Source organism: Trichoplusia ni, unplaced genomic scaffold, assembly GCF_003590095.1.
Source record: "Trichoplusia ni isolate ovarian cell line Hi5 unplaced genomic scaffold, tn1 tig00000179, whole genome shotgun sequence".
Classification (NCBI taxonomy): Eukaryota; Metazoa; Arthropoda; class Insecta; order Lepidoptera; family Noctuidae; genus Trichoplusia; species Trichoplusia ni.
In genome coordinates, this window is record NW_020799993.1 from 211500 (window position 1) to 236445 (window position 24946).

Genomic DNA, 24946 nt, shown 5'->3' on the forward strand with positions numbered 1-24946 from the left:
GATAATCCGTGGCCAACGGCGTAGTCTCACGCCTCCTCTCGTAGCCGCTGATATGAGTCTGATGGTCTTTCCCTGTCATGTTTAATGCATCTGTCAGAACTGTATGCATATTTAACAATCATAAGCTTTTAACGCCAACCTTCCCGACACTCGACTTGCGCACACATTAAAATTTGTTTATGAGATTATTTTTGTGTTGCATTTGTTTAAATGCATTGCTAAGTACTACTTAAAAGTAATCAATAGTTCAAACAATGTAGAAACGCAACACCAAACAGTTACATCGACACCCTAAGTCAATTGTGAAAAGAATATTAGGTATATTCGCGAGTGGAGGCTGTTTTTTTAGGATCGTAATCTTTTTCACGTATCCCGTCTCAGCCCTTGCCGACACGTACTGGCCATTGTGACGCGGAATACGTCTTCCGCGGCGCTTCTTATATGAGCGTTACAAGTGCTTTCTAAATAATCTAAGTCCAGTCGAAGAGAGCGTATTGTATTGACACAGTGGAGTGGTGGCCGGCCGTATAATGCGGGTCGCGTGTGTGCGTCGTGTCGGTGCACGGGCTGTGTGTGTGTGCGTCCACGCTTGATAGAATAAGCAAGTCGTCCGGCGCCGTGGGGGGAGGGGGGTCGCCGCCCCCTTAAGTATCTTCAAGACTGGACCTCCACCCCCTCCTGCCCACTACACGTCTTCTGTAGCACTTCCCGTAGCCACATCGGACTCTAATGGGCCTTTATGTTATGTTGTAAAGATATTTTTACCATCACATAAATAATAGTTAGATATACGTATTTAATTCTTATGATCATTACAGGCAAGTAGGGGAAAACATCAATTGGCTATTCCAGTGTTGGTAGATTAAAGGGTCTATCGGTGCTCTAGTAGTTATGAATTGATCCACCTTTTTAGTTGATCTTAAAGTGATATGTTAGTGATAAATTGATTTACTATTAACCCTCTTCGGTGAAAGGTCATTTTTGTCGTGCTGCTGTAAGCAATTGGCACACTTTGTTAAGTATATTCGTAAGCTTCTACAAAATTTTACAAGATAAAACAAAAGTTTGGTAGAGAAAATGTTAACTTAAATTTCCTGGTCTAATAATATAACAAAATGACTTTAAAATTCGCGGCATGGCTGATTTAAAATAAGCAGAATGCACGAGGAACGAGGCACTAGTTTATTAAGTTGCTTAAAATGTCAGCAAGAGCGTGCGAGTGCCGTGGAGCGGCGAGAACGGCGTGCGAGCAAATCATATTAACCGGCACCGGCGCCGCCTCTGCTGCACTATTCCAGCGCTAATTCTCAACAACCTGGACGCACGTATATGTAGCTAGTCACATTTCCATTTTGATCAGGAACACGTTAGTTTGCACTTTCAGAACTTCGTTGTAAGTTAAACTCACATCTTTTGTGCTTCCTCCAAAGACTTATTGGAAAAGATACTGTGTTTTCTTGAGACTAAACTTTGCTCTATAAAATACAAGGGCCATAATATAATTGCAGCGTAAAGAAAGAGTGATAACGTTCTTATAGAAACAGTACTGATGAGTTGATGAATAATAACCTTATGTCAACAATATACATTGAACCGAACCAAAAACCGACAAAATATCGCACGGTAAAAGTTCAACGAAAATACGTAAACCGTACACAGAAAAACAGAAAAATAAAAAGCATTAAAACGGAACGTTACCAACGGTAGGTACATAAGGTGCTCGAGCCAAAAGTTATGTCGGAATACTTCTAACGGGCGGGCGGCAGCTATGAGTAGATTTACAATAAATACACCAAACAAAGAAAAAGGAATCTCGCTGCGGGGAAAACTTCGGCTTTGTACTCCACTACACTGTTACGGTGAAGTGCTCGCTTTATAGGTGAAATATGTGAAGGTACATCTACATGTGCCGCGTAGTCTCGCTGCTTATAATACTCACATTATTATGTCCCTTTTTTTAAAGATTTATGTTTTAAGTTAATGATTAGCCATCTTTCCAATGTAATCTTGTTTCAAGAAATTTGATGATTTTCTCAAGTAGGTATTATTCAATAGCGAAATAGGAAAAAAATGTTGAATAAAAAAAGGATTTTTCTTGGGAATGTGCAAATCCGCCTACATTAATCGCCCCGAGTTTGCCCAAAATTTTATCACAATTCGATAAAAACCTGTTCAAAAGTAGAAGTATTCTTATAATTATAAATATATTATGATGAAATGTAGACATGTGTCTCACTGATTGGTTCAGCTCAGATAGCTTCTTTCCTTGGAAAAAGTTCCTTACAAAGTCGTAATAAACAAATGAACACTGCTAACACCATTAAATAAATCTCAGTTCTGTGCGCTCGTTCAATTTACCTGCACAGTGTACTTTTCCCGCTTTTAATGTATCACTAATTGAAGTTTATAGCAGCATCGTAACCTCAGCATAGAAAACGTTACATTATAAGGTTGGAGCGTTATTTATTCGTCAAACACTGTTATTCTTATTTTTAATTTCACTCAGGAATACATAATTGAATTTACTAATTTTGAAACTAAATATTCACAGGCGATCGGTACTCCTAAATCAATGGACTTTCCTCAAATCCTAACCGATTAATAAACAGAGAGCAGACCTGTCCAATCCAGATGAGTAATTGAACGTGTTCAAAGAGAGTCGACGTCTGCTGTGATTCTTGATTCTTGAGGTAAAGGGTAGGGCTGCCGTCGGCAGGATAGCACCGGAGGCAGCCACCTGCCAGCGATATAATTGGACTTCAAAACTGCGCGGCGGTGGCAGATCCCCAATACTTCCGCCCGGCTGGCTCGCTGCCGCCCTCCTATTTATTTTGTCTGCGTTGTCTTTGCCGCTGTCACGGCTCTGCCTTTTGAACGGTTTTCAATCCGAAGCATTATATTGACGGTATCAATTCCTTTCACATAATATACTGATCAGTCACCAACTTATATCCGGAGTGCCACTGCTGCGATGTTTACTTTTATTGGATTTGGAAGATCTATATAATCTTGTTGATTTACGGTGTACTACTTTTGATTGATGAAATTGAACGTACTTCAGATACTCAAAAGCGGATTATTTAAATATACATGTTGCACATTAGCAAACAGCATGAAAACATTTTACATGGACACTAAAATGCAGCTATGGGTATAGAATCCTAAACAAAAGTAACGTCTACCTTCTGTAAATAATACACTAAATTCAGGCTTCTCGAAGAAACCGGCATCTCCTTGATTTTAAACGAAATACCCAAATTCAGCTCATGCAAATAGAAGTGTCGTTTCGGCCACTCGAGTAGCAAATCAAGAAAGAAACCCCGACCGGCGGTCGAGCGTCGTTCACGCCTCAATCAACTGCCAGTTACGAGCCTTTGTACAACGAGTGCCCTTCAGCCTTACCACACAAACTTCACCGTCTCGAAAACATTGTACTCATTGAATAGTTTGACAAGTCAGGATATAATCATTAGAAATTTAAAACGATCATTCAATCTGCCCTCATGAATTAGAACGTCTTAATTTCTTACAACATATGATGACATGTGACATGTTTCATGTGACGAGTATGTAACAAGTACTACACATACCTATCAACATATAAGTCATCAAGTCGTGGGGTACCCACTTTGAAAGTTCAGGGAAGAAACGTCAGACGTGCACAGTGGACTGCAAACGACTTGAGACCGACATTCCAAATATGAAAATAAAAAGAAAATAAGCTCTCCCTGACCGTTCCTCCAATCGCGCACCTCGCTTTTATTACATCCATAAATTCATCATATCGCAGCGGCGGCGGCGCTCGCCATTGGCCGCGCGAGCAGGACGGAGCACACCTCTCGCTCGCACCTCCTTCATATTAATATTGAATTTTTCTCGACCCCCGCCCGCCACCCTCGCGGGAGGCTCTACACTCGCTCGCCCCCGTATTGTTGTTATCTTTAATGTTGTGGAAAACGCGTTTTCTTGTGTCGTTAACTTTTATATTGCACGAGTGATACTTTTACGGGTTTGATACATAACTTATACCGGTTTTTACTGCCATATATGTGGTACATAGAAAGGACGTCTCAAGCCATATATACGACATGTCATACCTTATCCACCTCTAATATAACAACACACATATTCATTAAGCTCATTAATAAAAATTGTGTTTACCTTTGGTTCAATCACTCAATCATTATTTTCCTTATTATTTCTCAAAGTATCTCAATTGCAAAACATTAATGATTTAAGGCTGGTTATAAAACAGAGCTACGTAAATAATAAACCATCCTTATTGTTTCATGTTACCAAAATCAAAACAGAAACAAAGAACATAATAAATTAATCACTTCGAAAAGGGGTTGGAATTCTCCCCTTTAATGTTTTCCTTTGGTGCATTGTCTGCCTGCCAAAATTAAAAAAAGAGGAAACAACCCGTCTCCGTGTTTAAACGACGGTGACCTTTCTCTATTAGAGTCTGACTCTTTGAAATCGTTATTCCCTTGACTTTTGCACTTTTACAACAAAGGTACTAATGTAGTAAAAATGGACTTAAAAACTAATTACAGTTAGTTTTAGTACCTCTTGCACAATTTTCTCTTAAAACAGCTATAAAACCCATGCATCATGTGACAAACAGAACACATTGACATCCTCTACCATTTAAAACTTTCCACGTTCCCTAAGTAGTAAAATACTACCCTAAGTAACAAATACTCGACTCAGTAAGTTTTTATTTCTATGTAGAAAAGAAAATACATGAAATCTTTTTAAATTCCCTCCCTTATATTTCAAAGCTCAAAAGAAATCGCTAGCAATATCTGTCTGAAAAATATATCGGATTGCTTTGTCGCAGCTTTGGAAATCGAAATCTATTTTCCTTCAAATCTAAGTGAATCCCGTGCGGATTGGAAATGTACCCTTTACCTACCGCCGGGCGAGGCAATTGATATTCCAACAATACAATGTATGAATAAAATATAAACTGAGTTCCTATCAGGCGTGTTCGTCACGATCGCCGTATGGATTTTGAAGAAATCTCCTTATTTGCCATAAACTATTACATAAACTAATAAAGTATTTTTTTTATTAATAATAACTAAATTTACGAGTATTCGGTAACAAGGCTTAATAAATCGCTCGATTATTTTATAAGTTTGTTTTGTTTTCTTCGTGATAGAACTGTGAGAGTAGTCGTTTGGTTAACTAGACAATGACATTGTTTACCCACTGAGATTGGGGATGGGTAGATCTGTTGTATTTTTTTCTTTTCAGCCCTTGCTCGCGTAGTGGGTAAAATAATTATTAGGTGAGTGTTTATAGCGCTATTGTAGAAACATTTTGTAATCAGGGTATAATATGAAACGAAATTATAATAATAAAGGCAAACAAGATGGTTAGGAAAAATCGTGCCTTATAAAATATCTCGCCGTGTTCGTCTTCCAAATTTTTTTTTCTATAAAATTGTCAATATTGGGAGCTTAAAAAAAGTAAAAATATATTCTAAAAATGACTTCAATAAAGATACGTCGCACTAATAAAGGTTGTGTAGGTAGGTCGGTATCGTAATTTTCTTTATTGTTTCTCACCGCGACGGGTAGTAACAAATCCAGCGGGTTATTCTGAGAACGTCACTATTTCTGTCGCACTCTATCTAATAACAAGACATGCTACTATGATACAAGAAGGTTATGTTTCGTGAGCACCCAACACTCATAAAAATATTGATTTGTGTACATAATTTAATATTTACGACGAAGAGTCAGTTTTTAACTTCGATATTACATTTTCTTCATTGTATATGAATTATATAATGCAGCCTTTGAGGAAGTCTGATTTTGAGTCACTTTGCTGATTTAAGATTAAACCTGCACCTTGGGCATACGATACCGCAATTATGTTAAGAATATTATTAAGAATACCTACTACCGGATACTTTAGCTACGTTTTTGAGTTTTGTCGGCTAATAAATCACACATGCAATGTCTAACTTACAAATAAAGAAGGATTATATTTTCAACCATCTTCAAAAAGGAGGAATTTCTCAATTTCTCTGCAGTTTGTTTTTCTTTTGTTTATAACCTCAAAACTTCCGATTTAATGAACAGATTTAGCTGATTCTGTTTACTTAAAATAGGTGCCAATTGCTCATATTGAAATTTCATCGAGTTCGGCTGAATAGTTTTAATTTAAAGTCGATTGTATATTAGGCTCTTAAAAAAAAGGTTTATCAAAATCACTTACCTTTATCGCAAAACTGAAATCCATACGACCATTAAATGAGACTGCACAAGTATCGCAAGAGATGTTCAGAATAGTCCCACGGCGAGGTTATTCGCGTCCCCTACTCATTTAGCTGTCGGAGAGTTATTTAATACTGCTAGTGACCCCGGGCCCTGTTCTCGCTTGGACTCTAAATGTATTGAACACATCTGCTGGACAAGACGTACTGCCGCCAAGATAAATTAAATAATTTGAATTTATTTCCTTCCCATTACATTTTCGCATTGTTATTTTTGGAATTTGAATGGTTTTAGCACGTGTTTGCTTATTTCGTTTGTGTTATATTTATTCGTGTATACGTAGATTACGTCTTAGTCGGTGTCTCAGCATCAAGTAATCTGGTCTGATCATGCATGAATTCTGAACAGGTAGTAGGTATACAGATAAATCCTACCAACTGTTTACATTCTTTTTTATTGATAACTTAATTGATCTAAAAAAACAAGACCTAATTTAACGTCTGCCTCACTCATTTTTTTTTAAAGTAACACTTTAGTTAATTCTTATTGTAACTGTCAATTACTATCTTATAACAAACACACAATCTAAACGAACTTACCCATAAGATGAGGCTGTAACATTGTAAAGCATGTATTTCAATAACATATAGGGACAGTATGTCAAAGTTCGTCCGTCGCAATATAATGCATGATTGATAAGAACCAGAAGTCGGCCGAGGGCAATGCTTAGAATAAGCACGCATCCAGTATCCGTAATCTTTGAACATCTTAAATAAAATAGTCCGGAGTAGTGTTGTATGGCCGGTTTCTTATGAATTAAATATGAGCGCTTTATTCGATTCCCGAGTCCCTCGATATCTGATAATAAAAAAGAAATTTATCGCGCACATACGAGAAGCAGAGGCCGAGTTTCATCGGCCGCTATTTTTTACGGCGCCGGCGTCCTTCCATCGACAATCACTTCATAGCGACCCCTGTCCGAACGTTCGATGACAGAATTATTTATCAGTTTGAAAAATGACGGGAAATTGAATGTAGTCGCAATGTTTACAACGCATTTTCTGTCCAGTGTCCTCGGGGGCTCCTTCCCTCGCGTTCCGATGTCCACTTTTCAAAGAGACCGCTCGGACGAGGGTCGAAAAAGTGTCCCCAGAGTAAAAAATAAAAAATATATAAATTGTATCTTCGTTCAACAAATGTTACATTACAGCGTACTGTAGATTACAAAGAAAGCGTCGTTGAAGATGAAACGAAGTTAGTCACGGAGGTGGATGTCTGATACTCAATTTATTTCGTGTGTATAATTGTCGAGCGCTCGGGGACGACATTACGCTATGACGCAATCTGTTTGAGTGACTCGGAGCCATGTGTTCACGTGTCCGTCGCGGCGCACCGAACCGACGCGCCAGCACAACGATTGCTTCCGACTTCGATTGTAATTTGAACTTTTTAGGACACGCTTCACATAAAACTAACAAAACATGCCTACACGCGACTCTGTTTCACGTTTTTCGTACAATTCGTTAATTGATTGGTAACTCTAATGGATGCATACGAAGTGATACCGACTTTTTTGATTTTGGGCATAATTTACGCTATTTTTTGGTTTGGTTTGGTACACACGGCAACAGCTATGCTCAATCAAACGTTCATTTATTTGCTAAATTAAAACATAATTGTGACAAAAAAAAGAGAAATCTGCCTAAACGAAACAAAAAGTAATCAATTCAATTATATGCAAAACTAAACAAAACTATTTCTCTAAACTATACTTTGCTTAATACATTGTCCTTACAGGCCACATTGTTCACACCTCCAAAAAGTGGATTATCAACAGGTTAAATTCGTTCATCCCTAGACCAAGGTTCTTGCAATAAATCTTCTATTTGTAATTTTTTGCAAACATGGTTTTTTCTAATTCATATCAAAAGTATGAATATACATAAAAACACTTTCAGCTATTCTATTAGAAATATGTCAAAAACTTGACTTTACGAATCCTGGAAATATGAAAACTGATCATAATTTCAGTTACGTACTATGAAAATGACAATCATACACAAATGGATAGAATGTGAAGTTACTAATACGGTACGGTAAGGGTAGGTACATTGAGTGACCATTGTCCTATGATAATGAAGTTTTTGTAACCGCATTAACGATATCGGCACATAAGGGGCAGGTACACGTGTGCGTATTCAGTTTATACTGAACTACCTGTAAGCATATGCCTAGGCATATGTGTGCGTGTATGTATTATAGCACCCATGGCCGCTCGTAAAAATGTTTTATTCACCCCATACGGCGTCGTAAAAGGCGTAATAACGCGAGGAGGTATCGTGGAAGCAATTACCGATCTGTTATAGTTTGTTACAAAGGCGCTTGTTTATTATCGTTTTATTATCAACTCATTTGCTGAACAAGGACGCTGTTTAATTCAATACGCTTTTATTACAACAAACTCAAAGCAATTACGAAGTCAATGATTAGTTTGTTTATTCAATATGATATTTTTATCCGGATTTTAGTACGTCTGTTTTCTATTTGTGTGTGAGGCAGATAAAATCCGAGATAACTTCGTAACGTAAGTTATACTAAGAAGGTTGAATAGTATTAAATCAAATCAGGATTATCGCTAGGCTCGACAAAGTCACAGATGAAAGTTGCGCAACAAATCCTTATCTACGTTTCAGGTCACGATTCTGCAAAATCGACGAAAATAAAATCAAACGTTCCTCCGCTCACAGTCGAAATGGAGAATGTGATATTGGATAGAGAGCGCGCTTGAAATGTCATCATAAGACTCAGCCGGCTGACGACCAGCGAGGATGCGACCGTGTTTGTTGTGTTGTGTAACCACTCATATACTTGTACCGTACTATACCAAGTATACCTACTACAAATTACAACTTACTGATATAATAAAACAAAACCAGTGAAAACTGAGTCGAACTCGCAACATACGATTTCAAGGAAACTGGCCAAGGAAAAATCAACTTGCAGATGAAAAGTCATCAATCAAATTTTGGACGTACCGATCGTTGCTTAACTCCGATTTTATTTAGACTACAGAACAGTAATTCATCTGTGAACATTTCATCGCTCTAGCTATAACGTTTCCTAAAATAACACCGGTTACAGAATCTGAGCCTTAATAATATTGTTCAATTCCACAAAGCAAAAATATTTTCCTTTCATATACTACGTGAAAAATGTTCACAGAATTGTTTATAGACTAATGAATATCTCTTTATTTAGCTCCATTCGACCTTTATTCTACAGAAACTATGAAACAACATTACAAAAAAATATGACGCAATTGTACGTACCTGTACAACACTTCCATGAATGCACTTACATTTATACCCACTACAGTTCCTCATTTCCCCTCATATACGAATTAAATTCTAAGAAACAGTATGTATGACATCAATTCTCTTGAGATACAGTACCATTTCCCATGGATATCGGTAACGAGATTTCAGCGCAAGTTCAGAGAAACAAACATGACGCAAACATAGTTTGTGTTGTAATCCCCGAGGGAGTTATACGTATGACTATTGAAAACCCCTGCGATATTGAAGGATATTTTCAATAGCGAACAAGTTTCGTGAATGCGTTCCCGACATGGTATTTTTGTTTATCTACCTACTCATTGTGGTTTCATATTTATTATTGGTCGTAGTTTCTAATAGGTTATTGTACAATTACTGTTGTAGACGTATTGGCAAATATGTTACAAATAAATATATGTATAGAAGAAAGTACTGAATGTGACAAAGTCTAAATCTATAAATAATAAGAAAAGATAAGTGTCTAAAACTTTGTATCTGTTGCTACTACTCATACCTCTACCATTATGATAAAAAAGCCATGTCCCAAAACGTTTATGTAAGAGCCCCTGAAATACTCCCCACCTATATACCTTTCACCTGATAGGCATAACTCAGATGCGCACCCTATTATATTCATAACTCTACATCATAAAACCGCCCGCCCAACCAGGAAAACTGCCGGCTGCACTTCCCTGCCCGCCTACAATATCATAACGAGCGGGGATTGGCCGATATGAGTTGATATAATATCATAACGCGTTAGGATTGGGCGAGGAGCCGCCGCGCGCGCCCCCTCCGCCCTGGCCGGCGCCCTACGCCTCTTATTAAAGGTTAGTGCACCGAAGTAGATAGTCTGCGTCGTTATAATAAGTTTTACGTCGTGTGCCGTCCCGCGCGCCTCAATAAATATGTCGGGCGGCGGCCGGCACCCCCGCCCGCCCGAGTATGAGCGGTAGGAAATGCCGACCGCCGACCGCCCGAGCCGGATCAATAATAATACTCGCCCATATCTGCAGTGGACTGGATCTGCTTGAGAAAGCGGCCCCCCGCGGCCCGCGCGCCGCTACACAAACAATATAAATCATTTTCTCGAGCTCAAGCCGCGGCCACACGCAACCCGCATCCGGCGCGCTCCTGCCGCCCGCACTACCGCCGCACTACCGCTGCTGACACCCTACACGAATATTGTTTTTCCTTATCGTTCTAATATACAATTTTGTATAGTTAATGAAATATCAAATTATGATAACATCAAATTAATTTCCTTTATTCAATTTTCATAATTGAATCAAAGGTAGCGAGCATAACCTAGTTTCAATAACAAGTTATAATCCATAAAAACATGCCTGAAATGTAAACAATTTCTATTAAAAATAAAATGATTGTGATTAGATATTACAATAACAACTAAAGCACCTTTGAGTCCCGAAATAGCATGTTGTAAGTAAATTTAAGTAAGTCATTAAATTTAATTAGCTTCGATAATTTATAAGAGTAAACGAATTGAATAAAACCATTAATACCACTTTCTAATATTAAGGTAACAAAAATTTCATGTCGTAAAATGTAGAAGCGTTACATAGGAGCGTAGTGCGGACTCACATCCTCGTAAAGACACAATTTTGTGGTGTGCACTATACACATAACTTGCGCCCGGTGTCTCCCGCCCGCTCCAATATAACTCGCGTCCGGTACATTGCTGCTGTTCATTTTTTATCTCCCGAATTTAGTACCCTATGGGCTATGCCTCGTACCTATATAGATGAAAGTGGGTAAATTTAAGAATAATACTAATACTCAAATACTTGGGATGGTGTCCTTAATATTAGAGTACTATTTTTTTTATTGTAGATCCTTTTTGATAATTATTTAGTACTCCATAAATACTGGTCCATGTTTGCTTCTTATAACTGAATGCATTTTGCTCAGTACATTATGTGCTCAGCGATACCTATGTCGATCAAGTTGATGGCAATACTGAGCAAGCGAACTTTGTACAATTTATCAAATTGAGTTACCGAGGGGCAATATCGCAGAGCGAACGCAATATTGCAGCGCGTGACCGCGTCTGCAATACGCGCTCAATACATCGGCCGGCGCCGGGCCGGCACGTCCGCCGCCGCCCCGCCCGTCTTCAGCCGCCCCACCCGCCCGCCCAACTGACCACCTAGATATTTAGCTAACAATGCCTCGCCGCGAGCGACGGCAACCTACCCGTGCGCCGTCCCGCTCGGCCGGCGGGCCGGCGCGCGGGTCCGACAGGGACCTCGCCTCCGGTCATCGCTATATTTATTGGCGACGCTCATAAGTACGCGGGTCAGGTTATAAGTTTCTACAAAATGAATGGCCGAGGCACGTAGGAGGCGAGCGCCCGCCGCCGCGCTTAACAAGAAAGCACCTCCACCGAGAAACTTGGCAGGGGGCCGTCACCCCACGGACGCTGGCGTTATAATTAAAAAACAAAAGAATACAGAGCCACTCAGCCTCTTGCCGGCCGACGCTGCTCGTTCGACTTTCATGCGAAAAAATGCAACGACTGACAATTAAATACAAAAGAAGAATAAAGAATTCTACAAAATTAGGAACTTTCTTTATAGGAGACGCTTCCACTGTAATTGGGTTTTATTAATTCGTGGAGTTTCAATGTCTTGACGAGGACGAGTAAGACATGATGCTAATCATTTAAAATTATTCATTTTCTTATCCGTTCGTTGGAGAGAAAAGAAAACCTTAAAAAATATGAATGTGAGTCTTTTAAATTTGTGTCTTCGTTGATAATGTTGATATCATAATAACCTGTTAATATTCTTTTCCATAAAAACTTATTTACCAGCCATGATTTAATAATAATGGCAAGGTCAAATTGACATATACTTACTTGTACAAACGCATACACTAAACATTATAGATACCTACTTAATGCTTAAGCAACAATTTTTAATCTCCTAAATTGCAATTCAGTTTAAGCCATTTCCTTAAGTGACATAATTATTAATTGCTGTAAGAGCCGACCCAGTCGCGGGGATTCGGACACAAACCAAATTAATGTTATAAATAAAGCATCAGAGGCATGTGTCGTGAGGCGGCGATCGCAGCTCATGCGCACCGCTCCTATTACAAATACCATTACGGAGTCGCAGATGACCGCACGGTTTTATAATGCGAAGGCACCGGCGAGCCTGCCCCCCCCCCGCGCACCCTCCGCCCCGCGCCCCTCGCTCGCTCCCTTGACCATCGACCGACAATTGTAAATGGCACATAAAATAAATGAATGTGCAGCGGGACTCGCCTCTGCAGCAGACAATATAAATTACGACCGGACGATTATATTCCGGCGGGAATGAAACGTTTTCCTTCAGATATACACTTTACATTGCGCGGGAAGGCTCTCCCGTATAAATTCACGGCTGCCCACCGCCCGCTCTCGTTAGCCGTGCGTGTAATTACCTACTGTTTTGGGGAACTACTTTGATTAGGTATGTATTTTACTGGCACACCTAATTTCCTATCTTTGCCTCATCCTTCCTTTCGTATGTTTCAGGAATTATGAAAATAAAATGTTCCATATATGTACAAAAACATGTCAAACAGCATCAATCAAATAAAAATTTCCTGCAGAGTTTTCTTCTATAAGGTCTTCCGTTTAAACCCCGTCGTATTAGAAATCCAATACACTACAGTTGGTAATTAATGGCATAGGTGCATCTAATAAAACCTCATTGGTGTTAGTAATTGAAATTAATGGTACGTTTAGGGCGACTGATCGGTGATCTCATTACCGCCGTCTGTTATTATTCATATGGAATCTTATCAGGTATTAACGAACTAATGTTCTTTGCGCATGCACTGTACACAGTGAATTTAACCGCTTAATATGATGAAAGCGGTTTGAAAACGTAAGTTTATATACACTGTTACGAGGTAATCCAGGAATGTCTATGTCTTATTATTCCTCAAAATTATTCTAGCACTTTAAACTCCACTTTTACTAACTCTAAACTAAAGTCAAATATTACTTGACACACAGACTGAGTATTTTATACAATATGTATATTGATTTAAGGTCCTCAAAACTACCAACGGCTACAAGTGTTAAAAAATGTATTCCTTACCACGTATCCATTTTCAATTCACCTCACCCCTACGCAAAAAAAGCCAGCTACATAAAAGCACAGTAAACAAAACAGATAAACATAAGTGGGATGATAAATAAAGCAGGACAACAGGTAAAACCGTAACTGGAACTGGAAATTACCTTTCTACATAGACATTGATAAAACTAAATAGTCTAATCACGAACGGAATGAGTCATTCGATATCGCAGACCAGTCATTTGGTCAGTGTCGCAAAACTAATGACACATAATGACGGCTGGGTTGGTTGTGGGTGGCGAGGGGTCAACCCGAGGCTCCGTGTATTCGTACAATTGTAGACCGTAATGCTGAGATAGAGAGTCAAGGTCTGTTGGCTGCTCTCCCCCCACGCTGCCCGCAGCAGGTCTTGCCCCTGCTGGCCGACGACGACCACCTGACCACCCTGGCCGCAGCTAATTGGGGTTGTCTACCAACCGCACACCCATAGTTTTGATATTTTAAACTGAGCCTACATCTAGCTACGGCTACATTGTAACTTCATTCTTTCTCACAGATGAAACAGTAAATATTAAATCAAACAAAACTGACAGATAGAAAGTACGTTTCAAATATCAATTCAACAACATCTGCAATAAATTAACACTCGTCTGCTTGCTATGACAACTTAAAAAAGATGAATTCCACAGTTATAATTTATTTATGAAACGAGATCGACTTTTCTTACAATATACTTTTAATTAAATTATAGATAGAATAAACAGCCTGTTCCACTGCGCCGATTAGAAACAGAATTATACATGTGCGAGTGCACGTACGCAGAAAATAACACTTGATACCACGTTATTGTACACCGTTAGGATTCCTACTTATACTGTAAATAAAACCAGCGGCAGCCATCGACTTACTAACATCGATCACAAAATTGTTTTACATTACAAATTGATTGAAGTACGCGACCGTAGCTGGACTTAAAGCACCGCTATAATGTATTAAATTATACCCTTTCAAAGTATATCTGAATATGTATGAAACAACGTAAATGTCAAATTGATCAGTAAAAAAATGGGAAAAACTTAATAAGTAGTCATTTAATGAAATAAATAATACCTTTTTCAAATCATTATGTCTCTAAGTAACAATGTAAATTCATTAAGAAAAAAAAATGAAGAGCCTAACTAAAATTAAAACTCTAATTAAATTGCCCACCTATATATCATGTGACGTGAATAAAATACATAAATAAAAAGTCACTGAACAATTAGAAAGTAAGTTACAGTTTACTGAGCGATTTAAAATGCACTTAGATTTCAATAATTCCATTAACAATTGAACGCGTGTGCATGCACTTACTTTCACTTCGTTAGATTTTCCACACAAGACGAACAGTTTACTATCTGCCAGTACAGTCAAGATTGATAACTAATTATAATTATATGTTTAGTAATTATTATGTCAAGAACGTTTAGTATGCTATCAAGAATTAATTATCGCGAAATTTTCTATCAAACATTTTCTTTTCGCTTAAAAATGATTAGCGCTTAATTTATTCTAGATAAACTTTGGCCATTTCATGCTAGCTGAGCCTATGTATGCTATGTTTCGGATATATCATGCTTATCAAAACATGCAACGCTCAAAATATAATATGTGACCTTTCTATTAAAGAGACGTTCTTGAGTATCACTCTTTTACTACTTCTTAAATTTTCATTTTCAGCCAGCTGAAAATCACACCAGAAAGATCGGTACGAGGAGTTCTTCATCATATTTACAATCAATATAATAAAAACCGAGTACCGAGTTGACACACAATGTATATGTGAAAGATAACAGCTAGGTATGAAATACGGGTACAGATCGCACTCCTCGTACGTGCATGGGGCCAGAAATGAAATTGATGAACTTTTCTCCCAGCAATAATGGCTTTGGCACGTACCAACATAATTCCGACAAAACTTCCTCACATAACCCCCACCCACCGCTAGGGTTGTTCGACAATACAATCTAACGACCGATTTCAATTCAGTGGATATTGAAATCTATCGATTACTTTCGAATGAAAAATTTCTCGATGCTCTATATAAAATAGAAAAGTAATGAAAGTAAGGCAGGTGGTAATCGGATATCAGCACATCGTATCGGGAGTAACACGAGTCGAGCAAACCGTAACAGAGCGAAAGTGTCTTCTGTAATGTGCGCGGATTAGACCAGCTCTATAAAGGGGTGTTGCAGCCAGTTAAGCTTAAGCCAATTTTTTTAATAACTTTTGAAGGTGTTATCATAACAAAAAATATATCTTAAACGAAAACATATTAAAAAATTAAATATTCTATTAAAAAATAATTATTTATCTGTGGTCGATCTAACTTTTTCTTAAGCTTAAGCATATTCGACATTGATAAAACTCTCGTTAAAAAAACAGATTTATTATATTTCTCTTAAAAATAATTAAAATCATGTCCAAATCCAGAGAGGAGCAACCCTAGAGCAGTGGACAGCGGCAGCGGGCGAAGGCGAAGAAGGGAGCGCACATCCAATATAAGAAGAGAACAAAATAGGTTTATGTCGAATACTTTGACCATTCGCCCGTAAAGTAACTTCGCTGTACAAGTGACGCCCGCAGCCTTGCGATCAGTATTTACCTAGACAAACATATGGACACTCAGAAAATGCAACGGTACTGTTTTAATACACGAAAATATGTTGGACAGTTGGATTTTAGCGGACATGACCTCATTAACGAATTCCAACTAGTTCTTGTGGTAGTTAAAGAGCTGCATTTATCGAATGCTCTCTCATTTTTTTACAAAAAAAGTATATAACTTTTTACACACTAGCCAGCCTGAAACATTAAAAATATCAAGATATTTTAGCTAAACCCTTGACAATTTTATGTACTCTACATTTTACATAGCATGGCACTATAGAATGCACATTTAGCTATCTACAATTTGCATTAGCAACTAAATCAGTAATCTATGGAGACATCACATGAATGTCCTAATTCGAGATGTAGACACCCATCAAGTATTGAGTGGCCGGCAGATGGGTGGCGCGATGCCCGACAGACACCTGACTCCGGTGCTAAGGTAAGTAAGCAGGTAATATTAGCCCAGAGGCACGGCGCGGCTGCCCACTGATGTCCCTGGAGAACCCCCGTCAGTTGTAACAAATTGATCATGGATACATACAAATTTAGCCTAGTACCTAGGCCTCAGATACATAAACACATAGTTAGAAATATCTGTATATAGACTAAGGATTATTTTTATTTTTTTAAATACAAGTTACGTGTCACAATCTAAAATTTTCGTTATTGTTTAGTTTTCCCGCAATCCTTTGCAAGGATAACATAAAAACTGCGAATTACTGATATTCTGATGAGGTTTCGAACCAGTTTTAGCTATATAAATCGTTTATCATTAAACTGATTTAGAAAATAATAGATATATATTATGCGCAAGTGCACATTGCAAAGACGTGCGTGTTGATCCACTTCTCAGGATTATGGAGCTAACTCAGCTAACTGAACTCACAAACTTGTATATCATATGGAAATCAATCAATCATATTTTACAAATCAAATTTTCAATCACAATACACAGTTCATTCAATCTGCTACTCATAAACAGACAGATCGTATGAGTTTGACAAATAAACATACAAGCTAAAACTAATCAAGAGTGGCTCACAATTCCTGATACAGAAATGAAGCGAGCGCTACCGCTGCTGCACCGCTTAATCAGCGTTGGTCCGCCCGCCCTATATTTGCGTATGCAAAGAGACGCCAGCCGCATTAACGATGCCATATAGCCAGCGTAGCGTGCAGCGATTGGGCAAACACATATCTGCATTATAAACAGCGTCCGGGCTCACAAACGTGCACTGTGGTCGGCCTTTACCGGCGCACGGCTAATCAACGAGCTGACCTTCCGCAGCCGAACAAACGCTACACCACACTCCGCTGTACCTCTCCCTGTAAAATGGTCGACTATCTAGCTAGTTAACTGCATGTACACACGGAACTCGTCATTCATTAACAGATTATTTATTCGGCTCTAATGAACTAATCGAACGCGTAAGTAGCGCGCTTAGCCTCGATTAATACATGCTACGATAAAGAAAATATCATAATAAATAGGTATGCACTGTAACAGTATTCGTGCATGTGCAGTGAATCGATGAAAACTTTCTACTTTCCACGTTCATACCCGTTGCACCCACATTAACGGAAAATCTCGACACATTTCTTGGACTCCTCTCCAGTAGAGCGTGTAAAGAAAGCTGCTCGTGGCAATAATTAAAACACCATCTATGTATGAAAAACGTGATATGCATGTTAACTCGTGCACACTATCAACATTGTTAGGATCACATAACATATGCAGCTCTTAAAATGCATGCAGCATGTCGAACACACAAAATTGCGCTCTACAGCTAAAAAAACGTATGCATTTAAATCTCTTCGTAAACCTGTACACAATCATATGAGGTAGATGATTTATAGAATATTAATCCCCTTAGAGAAAATTTAAACATCAGCTCTATATCTTCAACGTATTTTCATATCTATGTTATAAAGCTTATTATGTTACATCAGCCTTATTAATGCGGCTAGACTTGTTTGAAAGTTACGATTAAAAAATAAAGACATATCGTAGTTTGTGAATGAAACTAGATTGAGTGTAACATCGTTTATTATTACCTCTTACATCACTTTAATAAATTAATTTACATTAAACATACAACTGTAGTCACAAATAAATAAATTACATTAAATAATTTACTGACATAGACTTGAAATCGAGAATGGACGATCGCTTCGTCTGATGAGATGTCCGGAGAGCGGACGGTACTTTGGTTTGAGGTTATTTTGTGTGTCGGCGTGGTGGAGCCGCCTGGCGTGGTGAGCTGGCTGACGCTGGCGGGCGCGGCCGGATCCCGACGTGTTGACGAGGGCTACACGCTCGCCGTCGTCTGCTCGCCGTAGAAGTACGGATCCACCGCGCCTGCCTTCGCTGGCCTCACCACATACAGATTCCGCCTTCGAATTAAAGACTAGAATTAAAATATTTTGGATTAAAATATGTAGTCAGAAGTCTTAACATGATATAAATGATGAATTAATTTAAATCAGCCAAATTTTTTAGAGAACTACTTGAATGTTATAAGTAGAAAATATAAAAATATTTTTCTTACCTATGGTGTCCGTCTGCGTGTACTTGGAAGGTAGTTTCAGCGGGAGCGCCATCGTGACTAAACAATTTCTTCAGAGCGATAATACCAGCAATGGTCAGAGCCACTTTACTGGCGATCAGGGCTTTACCGGCAATTGCTGCTAAGGTCTTAAGCGCCATTCCTCCCACAATCGTTACAGTGGTGAAAATACCAAGTAACAGGTAAGGTAAGACCTTCTTACCTAAAATGAACATATTAAAAACGGGTCAGTATTGAACCAACGAATGGTTTAATTAGAATAAACGCTATGAAACAACTAGACCATATTTACCTCTACCCCTGCCTTCCGAAGCCAGATCCATAGAAATAGTATGTGTGTTCATCAATTGCTCGAACCTTGTTCGCAACATGGTGTCGAGCTTGTCTTCTGTGGACATGCCAGGGAAGAAGCGCGGCTCCGCAATCGCGGAGGGTGCGTCAGCTTGCTTAACCAACGTCAGCCCATCGGCAATCTGAACGCTCTCCTGTACAGCACAAGTAAAAATATTAATACACTGTCACTTAACATTGTTAGTATAACATGGAACACTGAACACAGGACTGCATCACCTGCTCCACTGCTCTGGTGAGTGCCATTAAAGCCTTGCCCTTCAAGCACATTGACATGTGCTTCTGTGCACTGCAATCGTCGTAGAGTTTCTGTAGAACAGAGAACTCAGATGTCCACCACCACGAGCTGTCCTCAGCTCGGCCACTGTCTATTTCGTTCTGTGCATAATCGTCGACCTCCATCCTACGGGATCTTCGAGGCCCGTGCACATTGCCCGCGGCGACTGCCACACAGATAACTGATACAACGTATATCCGGAAAGCGGAACACATTTTCGTTTTTTTTTTGTCACACACAACACTAAAACTTAACATCAACGTGTATGAGGGTGGTCCAGCAGCAACTGACAGCCGGTGGAGCGGGTGAGAGCTTATAACTGTGCGCCACTTCGCCGTCGAGCACCACCAAACATCCGCTATTCCGCACTAATTCTCCGCACGCGCACTTACGTAACTGAACTTGAAAATGATCGAGAACCATTTTCCAAGCCAATTTCTCCGATAAAATGCAAGGTAAAAAGCAAGACACATATCTGTTACCAATTGCAACGAGTGCTGTACCTACTTCACGTTCACGTGTGTGAAAAAGCGTAATTACGAACTGCTTGCGTGCGGTATGAGCACCATTCAGTCCCACATTTCATTCGTAAAAGACGGATTTCAGTTGATTAGTTGCAGTTGAAACAGATCTTGTATAAAATATTTCAGTCTTTAAAAGCGCTTGCGCAGGGTGCAAGGTTGCATAGTAATGGCCTCACGTGAACTGTATCGGCCGAGCACGCATTGCTGAGGATGTACATTGTAGACTAGCGTTCAAGTTTACAAGGAACTGCGACGATATACTATTTAAAAGAAAGTAAAAGCAGTGCATGGACGCGCCTATGTAGTTGTGATTTATTGTTATACAAATAAAAGTAATGCATTAGACCATGTCCACAATCGTGTTTAATGTCCAAAATGTACATTCCACTTTAAAAATTCCATACAACTTCTATAATATAAAGATCTGCGTTCTGTAGCGATACTATAACATTTACCAAAATATGAAATTGTCAGCGTAATTTAAAATATTTTATTTTCGGTTAAACGTGAAAAGGGGAAAGCACTTTTTATTAGATAAAAACTAGGATATTGAATACACCATAATGTAAAATTCTCGGTGCTAAAATGACAATTGACAACCAATTTTTTTTCTAATATTCTCACTTTTTAGCACGAAAGCAGTATTAAAAAAACTTACTGTTTTTGCCAAAACACATTACACATGGTATGAAATGTATCTTAATCTATTTCATAGATTCCGTTACCTCTAGGAAATCAGCTCACTGCTCAAATCTGATACAGTAATCTAAAATTGAAAAATTTCGTCCTATAAACACATAAAAGCATGTAGCTACTAAAGAGTGCACTTGTATTGCATAGTTATGTTGTATCCGTTAGATTGGCCTCCATGACTGAGAGGTAATTGGATGCTAGTTATAGGACGCAATTATTGGTTATTGAGACCATGCATTTAAGCAAACTTAGACCAGATTTACATGTTTTTTTGGTTCCAGACAACATATTTAGGTGTGATAGTGTATATGTACTTAGTATAATACCATCCTTACTACAATTACATATATTTCCATTAATAGTCCTACCAACATCTCAATTTAGAATACCTACGTTTGTTAGGAATATAGTCCAGTCCAGTTTCGCTTCCACGACTGCAACTGTCTTACTTTATGAGATATCAACTCCTAGTATACTTGGCCCCCTTGTCAAGCTTATACTGCGTTAGTTGAAGTAGTTTGAGTGAAAAAAGAATATCGGCATGCAGATCATAATGATATTGTAAGTAAGAAATACCATTAGGGATGTTATTTAATATTGCCACTTGTTCTGGTTCTTCCCGGCTTTATAGATGGACGATTCTTGGTACTAAAAATGCAATGCTCGTTATAAGTATTCTGCTGGAACGCAATAAATCACCCTGCTTTCGATAAACAAAACTCACTCTTCCCCTCTCATGAGGTGGTGTATTCTACCAACTCCACCTACGTCTGACTCTAGGTCACGAAACCGACGTTCGGTTTTGTGTTTAATTCACCACCAAAATTTCCCTCATTCGGTGGTGCTTTTTGCCTTTTGGTTTATTGCCATTTATTGGCATATGATAGACGTAACTAATTAGTCTAATTTTATTCCACTTTAACGTGGCCATTTCATTAGAAACAGATATTAAAACTATGATTAGGTTTAGTATGACGCCTCATTGCATTCAGAATTTCCGTAATGCTACGAAGCACAAGTGATACAAATTACAAGGGTTACACACTCTTCCGTTGTTTCGATTATAGGAAAAAGAAAGCTTACATGCGTGTGCACGCGTTTGTATTAGGCACGAATAGGCAAATCATATCAACTAATCGTATTTTCCATTGCATTGTTGTATTTGATTAATTCCGAAAACGACACTCGAACGTTAAATGCCGACAAAGGCCGTTAATTACTACTTAATATCTGCACCGAATTGTCATTACTGTTTACAGTACCCGTTACATACAACTTAAATAATAGCCCTGTTATAACAGAATTTAAGAAGTCTTTAAACCATCATGAAAGTCGTATTTTGATCCTTTAAAATATTCCACAAATTTAATTTAAAATATTTTTTTGCCGTTTTCTATGTACATGTGTAAATACCCATTGTAGGTCCAAAACTTTATATTTTGCTTTATATTTTACTCTGTGTTGTACGAAATAATTGTTTCCTAAAAGTAAGAGGACAGTCAACAGATAGAAAATAAATAATAGCATTAATACAAACCAACATGCAATAAAAATTTTGAACAAGTGACCTCTTTACTACAACTAGCCAGAGCTGCCATCTCTGTAAGAGCTAGTAAACTTTTTGAAATTTTGCTCAGAATGCTTTACCCGGATTTGCTCTTGATTTTCTTTAATTAGGTGCAATTATACTACATTTCAAATAGTAAGTATTGTTATATGTTATATCTGTCATGATACAATATTGTGCAACTGTTAAAAGGCTAGAAGTTCAGCATGTAAAAATTAAATCTGACGTTGACAATGACATTACTAAATACAAAACGGTGTATGTCTTCTGAATGTTCTGTTTTGCGATATAATCCAGCTGTTCAGTTCTGAATATTATAACTTAAATTAATAATGAAAACTGAAATTGAAGACATAAAAAGCGACCTGAACTTCTATGGCTCCGATCCAGGCGCAGTCAAGTATGGAAACTTTATCAACTACTATTCATTCCACGACGTTAGCGAAAGAATAAATAACCTTAATCCCCGAATGTTTCCAAAACAATCTAAAACTCAGCTCGTCTGCTTGGACGTGGGATGTAATACAGGAGACCTATCGAAAGCATTATACTCGTACTTGGAGAAAACTTACCCAAATTGCGACATCCAGATGTTAGCAGTAGACATTGACCCAAAGTTAATAGAAAGAGCGAAAGAAGGCAATGAATATCCTGGCATCAACTTCAACACTTCCAACATAATGGACACAAATGACCGCACAATGATTCAAAACTATTTAACCTCCTTTCACCGCACTCAATTTGATTTCACATTTTGTTTTTCTATTACCATATGGATTCACCTCAATAACGGAGACATAGGTTTGTTAAATTTTCTGAGATATATTAGAGACATATCTGTAGTTATTATAATTGAACCCCAGCCATGGAAATGCTATAGGAATGCCCAAAGAAGGTTGAAGAAATCTGGCCACAGTTTTGAGTACTACTCCAGTTTGCAAATAAAAGGTGATGTTGAAGCAGTCATTGAGTCAGTGCTTTCAGAATCTCACTACAAGACCTATCAATCTGATAAGTCATCTTGGGATAGAAAAGTTTTAAGCTTTTTAAGTGAAAAGTTTTAAAATAATAAACTTTGTAATGTGTGTAAATCAAAAACCAAGTGTGATCAACTAAAACACAGTGACTATGATAAAAATATATATTTATTTATAAACTTACATTTATCACTAATTTATTATCATTCCATACTTAAGAGTTACATGTTGATATACCTTTTACTTTAAAATATCCATGCATCAATATGTCTCCTTTCAGATCAAAATATTGAGTGATATTTCATACCTAACAGCTTTTGTAGTATCTTAGTTAATAGTCAGTAGAAGTTCTGTACCTAAAAAACCTAACAATTCAGTCATCTACATCTCAATACAATACCAAAATTGCTTCATACATGAGTAATGTTGTGTAAATGAAAGGTGACCATTGTACAGTCAACAAAATTAACAATAATCTTTTGGGAAGTGTTAACTAGCTGAGCCACCAACAATAAGTTTATCAGTGAATATTTATGAAATGTCCAAGCTTTTGATATTTTATTATGTATTTTTAATTTTGTGATAACCATCACTTGTGGCAGCTTATCCTGCTTTCTTGTTATTTTACCAGATTTTTTTTGTTGACTGTACATGTTATGTTAGCTTCATTATACTTTTACAAAAATCAAGTGTATTTAAGAAATCAAATACTCTTCACAAAATCAAGTCATTCTTTGACTGATGATTACTAATTTTAACGGAATGAAGATATGATACAGCATGAATAAAAGTAATAAGTACCTAAAAAAGGTTTTATTTAAGTAGTAACCTCCTCTGTGCTCGACTCAAATTCTAGTTTGACATCACCACCCAAGCCATCTGCATCCATCTCTGTTTCATGTGCATTTAACATGTTCAATGTCACCTGTATTCAAAAAAAATGTCTGAAATGTAATACATATTTATGAAAATAATTTGTAAATGAAGATAATAATATATATACAATTACCTGTTGGGATAAAGGTGCATTATGTATATTATGCTGAGCATGCCCTGACACATTACTGCTGGCCAAAGTTCTCTCTTCTGGGAGTTTCTTTTTGACAGGAGTTTTTGGCGGTTGGCTGGAACATAAGAACAATTATCAGTTAAGTATGAATTTACTTAGAAACATATTACAAGTTAGATTTGACGAGTTTTTTCGGCTTCATCATAAATTAATTTCATGCAATAAACCTATTTCTTAAAGGTTTAAGTTTGGATATAAGCATTAGAGGAAAAAGTTAACCCCAACTTTGCTTTGAAATAATGAAGTAATAATTTACCTGGTTGATGAATCTACCATTGGGTGCAATGACATTGCCAAATCTGCAAGTTTATTAAATGCAGCCCCAGCCTCAGTAAATATTTCTCCTACCTGAAAATGTAAATACAACTGTTTGTTACCTCACATCATTGCATTGCAGTATATACTATTTATATCAAGGTACCTGAGCTGCAGAATTTGCAGCAGAGTTGTTCATGTTTCAGTAAGTCTATGTAACTTCGTTACTAGGAAATCTGATATTTCGACCCTCAGGATATTGTTGTGATTGTATATAATTATAGTGTAATTGTTTTATCTGCTGCAATATTATGACTTGTCTTGTCAGTGTCAAACTGTTATGCAAAACCACAGACCG

The 24946-nt window shown here is 37.9% G+C and overlaps 3 protein-coding genes across 3 annotated transcripts; 1 reads left to right on the forward strand and 2 right to left on the reverse strand.

The window, feature by feature from the left end:
• Positions 1-15979: 15979 nt before the first annotated feature.
• Positions 15980-22394, reverse strand: LOC113506961. Its single transcript, XM_026889807.1, has 4 exons — positions 19446-22394; positions 19168-19360; positions 18858-19077; positions 15980-18702 (listed from the first exon to the last, which is right to left on the reverse strand). Exons 1-4 carry the CDS (start codon positions 19758-19760, stop codon positions 18618-18620), a joined length of 813 nt encoding a protein of 270 aa, XP_026745608.1. The 5' UTR covers positions 19761-22394; the 3' UTR covers positions 15980-18617.
• Positions 22395-22535: 141 nt separating this feature from the next.
• Positions 22536-23375, forward strand: LOC113506958 (pre-miRNA 5'-monophosphate methyltransferase). Its single transcript, XM_026889805.1, has one exon. The coding sequence runs from the start codon at positions 22620-22622 to the stop codon at positions 23349-23351; it is 732 nt and encodes a 243-aa protein (XP_026745606.1). The 5' UTR covers positions 22536-22619; the 3' UTR covers positions 23352-23375.
• Positions 23376-23414: 39 nt separating this feature from the next.
• Positions 23415-24896, reverse strand: LOC113506959. The gene is made up of 4 exons (XM_026889806.1): positions 24755-24896; positions 24590-24681; positions 24274-24388; positions 23415-24189 (listed from the first exon to the last, which is right to left on the reverse strand). Exons 1-4 carry the CDS (start codon positions 24785-24787, stop codon positions 24082-24084), a joined length of 348 nt encoding a protein of 115 aa, XP_026745607.1. The 5' UTR covers positions 24788-24896; the 3' UTR covers positions 23415-24081.
• Between the last annotated feature and the right edge of the window lie 50 nt (positions 24897-24946).

Bases quoted from the DNA above. Each gene is read 5' to 3' on its own strand.
- LOC113506961 (XM_026889807.1), bottom strand. From the start codon at position 19,760: ATGTTAAGTTTTAGTGTTGTGTGTGACAAAAAAAAAACGAAAATGTGT. The intron at 19,361-19,445 runs GTGATGCAGTCC...TGTGCTGTACAG, and splicing joins TCACCAGAGCAGTGGAGCAG to GAGAGCGTTCAGATTGCCGA. The intron at 18,703-18,857 runs GTAAGAAAAATA...TTTAATTCGAAG, and splicing joins CACGCAGACGGACACCATAG to GCGGAATCTGTATGTGGTGA.
- LOC113506958 (XM_026889805.1), top strand. From the start codon at position 22,620: ATGAAAACTGAAATTGAAGACATAAAAAGCGACCTGAACTTCTATGGC.
- LOC113506959 (XM_026889806.1), bottom strand. From the start codon at position 24,787: ATGAACAACTCTGCTGCAAATTCTGCAGCTCAG. The intron at 24,389-24,589 runs GTAAATTATTAC...CTTATGTTCCAG, and splicing joins ATGGTAGATTCATCAACCAG to CCAACCGCCAAAAACTCCTG. The intron at 24,190-24,273 runs GTAATTGTATAT...TTTTGAATACAG, and splicing joins ATGCACCTTTATCCCAACAG to GTGACATTGAACATGTTAAA.